The sequence below is a fragment of the Dendroctonus ponderosae genome, unplaced genomic scaffold (genome assembly GCF_020466585.1).
Source record: "Dendroctonus ponderosae isolate FM_Combo_2020 unplaced genomic scaffold, Dpon_F_20191213v2 Dpon_F_20191213_6, whole genome shotgun sequence".
NCBI classification, from domain to species: Eukaryota; Metazoa; Arthropoda; class Insecta; order Coleoptera; family Curculionidae; genus Dendroctonus; species Dendroctonus ponderosae.
The window spans coordinates 12,379,027-12,381,464 of NW_026018814.1; the positions used below are offsets into that span (position 1 = coordinate 12,379,027).

The 2,438-nt window shown below is 36.7% G+C and overlaps 2 protein-coding genes across 2 annotated transcripts in view; both read right to left on the minus strand.

Moving 5' to 3' along the window:
• LOC125502397 (protein hairless-like) overlaps positions 1-2,438 on the minus strand; it is a gene marked incomplete at its 3' end in the record, with an annotated part of 31,338 nt that overhangs the window by 14,660 nt on the left and 14,240 nt on the right.
• LOC109535105 (high mobility group protein 20A) overlaps positions 590-2,438 on the minus strand; it is a gene marked incomplete at its 3' end in the record, with an annotated part of 5,853 nt that continues 4,004 nt past the window's right edge. The window contains 1 exon segment of the mRNA XM_019900929.2: positions 590-717. Coding sequence (XP_019756488.2) covers positions 590-717 — 128 coding nt within the window.

Below are 2,438 nucleotides of genomic sequence, written 5' to 3' on the forward strand. Positions count from 1 at the left end.
AATTTTTGTCTTACTACAGTTCAAGTTGTACGCTTTTCTCCTATTTCTCGTCGAGTTAAAAATGTTTTGAAAAATAAGCAGTAGTAGGGATTTAAGTGAAATTTGGTCCTCTTTGCGATAAAACTCCATGGAATTTTGTTCTAGTTGTACAGCAACTTATTCAGGTTTCAAGTACTTTGGACTTTCCCAAATTACTATCAACGTCACTCTAATTTTCTGAAATCCCTGTGTAATTTTTCATCCGATAGAAAGTATGCAGGAATGGAAAATGCTATGAATGAATGTAGAAGAACAGTGTCACACACAACAGTATCATAAACTGTTATTGAAATATCACTCCACGGGACGATCAAAAGATTCCCGAAAAATTGTTACTTCATTTCCAACCTTGTCCGGATATACAGGTTCGTCTATCAAAAACTGAGCTGAGATTCATTCGTCAAAAACTGAGCTACCAGCAGCGGTAAAAAGCAGAAGCAAATCGCAGGCATGTTTCCCTAAGTTTGCCGTGATGTACATGTGCGTATGAACTGTGTTCTACATTTTTATGTGGATCTTCTCTAGGCTGTTGTGACTACAACCTACCTACCTGAGTTCTCCATCCCTAGTCTTATTATGATCCAAAAATTCTTCAGTGAAAATTGGAATGTCAAAGTTTCCAAAGTCCATGTCTTGCGGGTCTTTGGGTAACGTCGGTTGAAAAATTGGAGTATTTACCTTGAAAAGCAGACAAAACATATTTTTTAATGAAGAACTTACATGCAATGTGTGTTTAAAGATAACAATTTGTGTGACAACAGCAGAAATTAGAGAGCGTAATTCAATAAGCACTTCCTATGTTTTAGCTTGTTACGGTTCAATTTTAATTTTAATTAGCGGTCCGGTCCGCCTGTCTGCTAACCCGTTCACAAATTTACCGATAATTTTTTCCATATTTTATTTTCAATATTACAAGGACAGTGCAGATTTGGAGGTTTGCCCACCTCAGGTACCCCCAGGACCGGTTTCGAACCAATTAGCTCTCATCAGCTGGGTTCAGCGTGAAATTAGCGACCGGAAACACTTGAATCACCCAATGCAAATACAAACGGAGTGAACTTTTTCAGGCTAAACCCAGCTGATGAGAGCTAATAGGTATATAAAAAGTAAATAAAAGAAAAAAATTAAAAATCGTTTAGAGATATGGGATGTGTCTTTATGCATTTGATGTTGAAATCCAAAAAATAATGTTTTTGCTTAATTGGGAGCATGCCAAACTTTCATAAATTTTGCATTGCTACATTTGCCACCCTGTACAAACTTTATCTGAAGCACTAATTTTTTTTACTTTTATCATGTTTCAAAATTAGGGCAAATTTGGCAGTGTAACGTTTATTTTGTTGAGCAGTTTAGTTGTTTATTGTTCATAAATTTCGTTTTTACTGAAAATTAAACATTTCAAGAAGTTTTCGCATGAGGTCACTTTTTACTCTTACAGTGTATTGTACGCGCCCAGAGGCAAGATTCTTTGCCAACAGCGGTAATGTGGACAATTGTGCGCATAGCGAGTACGCGAGCCATTGACTCAAATTTTGAGGATGGCCGCCAAATAAATCCGAAACATTTTAGCTTAGTTATGAAGCCCCGTGAAAGGAGGGAAAAAAAGCCCCGCGAAAGCCTTTGAAGACAATCGAAAGCTCAAAGGCAACAAAAACTCAGTTGAGACTAAGAATTTTTTCAAAACAATTTGCTGCAAACAAAACTGCTCCAGAACCGTCAATAACGACTTGAAGGTAATGTTAAGAGTCAACAACGGCTTTCATTGACTGTTAAGGGCCAGCTAAAGGCAATCGATCAATGTCGAAAGCGCCTGAAAATATTAAAATGCTTATCAATCTTCAGATGATTCAGTGCATTTTAAAACCCTCTAAAAGCGCGTTTAAATCAGACCGAAGAGGAGCGAACGAACAAAGAAACCAATTCGTTCCTATTCGCTCGTTCGTTCGTTTTGCGACGTTTTTATTTGAACGATCATTCGCCTTTGCTGTTGATCAGTGTATTCCGACGTGCGAACAAGCAAAATGTCGGATACAGAAGAGAATATGGTGTTCGGACTTGTTGAAAAAAAGAAACGCAACTGGGGATAACAGTTTATTAATGGAATTAACCAGTGATCGTTTGGGTCAAATTACTATTTTTCATTCGTCCATTACATTCTGTAAACAAATAAACATTATTTTATTTTATTTTTTATTATTCATTATTAATAAGTATTATTTTTTACCTGTATAGTAGTTAGTAATAAAAATATTGTAACGGAAATGGCCTGGAGTACTCACGTTTGAAATAGAGTGATCAAAATTAGTGGTATTTCAGTAAATGGGAGCCCCATTTGCGCCCCATTTACTGTCAAATATGACACTGACAAGCGGGAAGTTTCGCACCTGTTCTGGAGATTT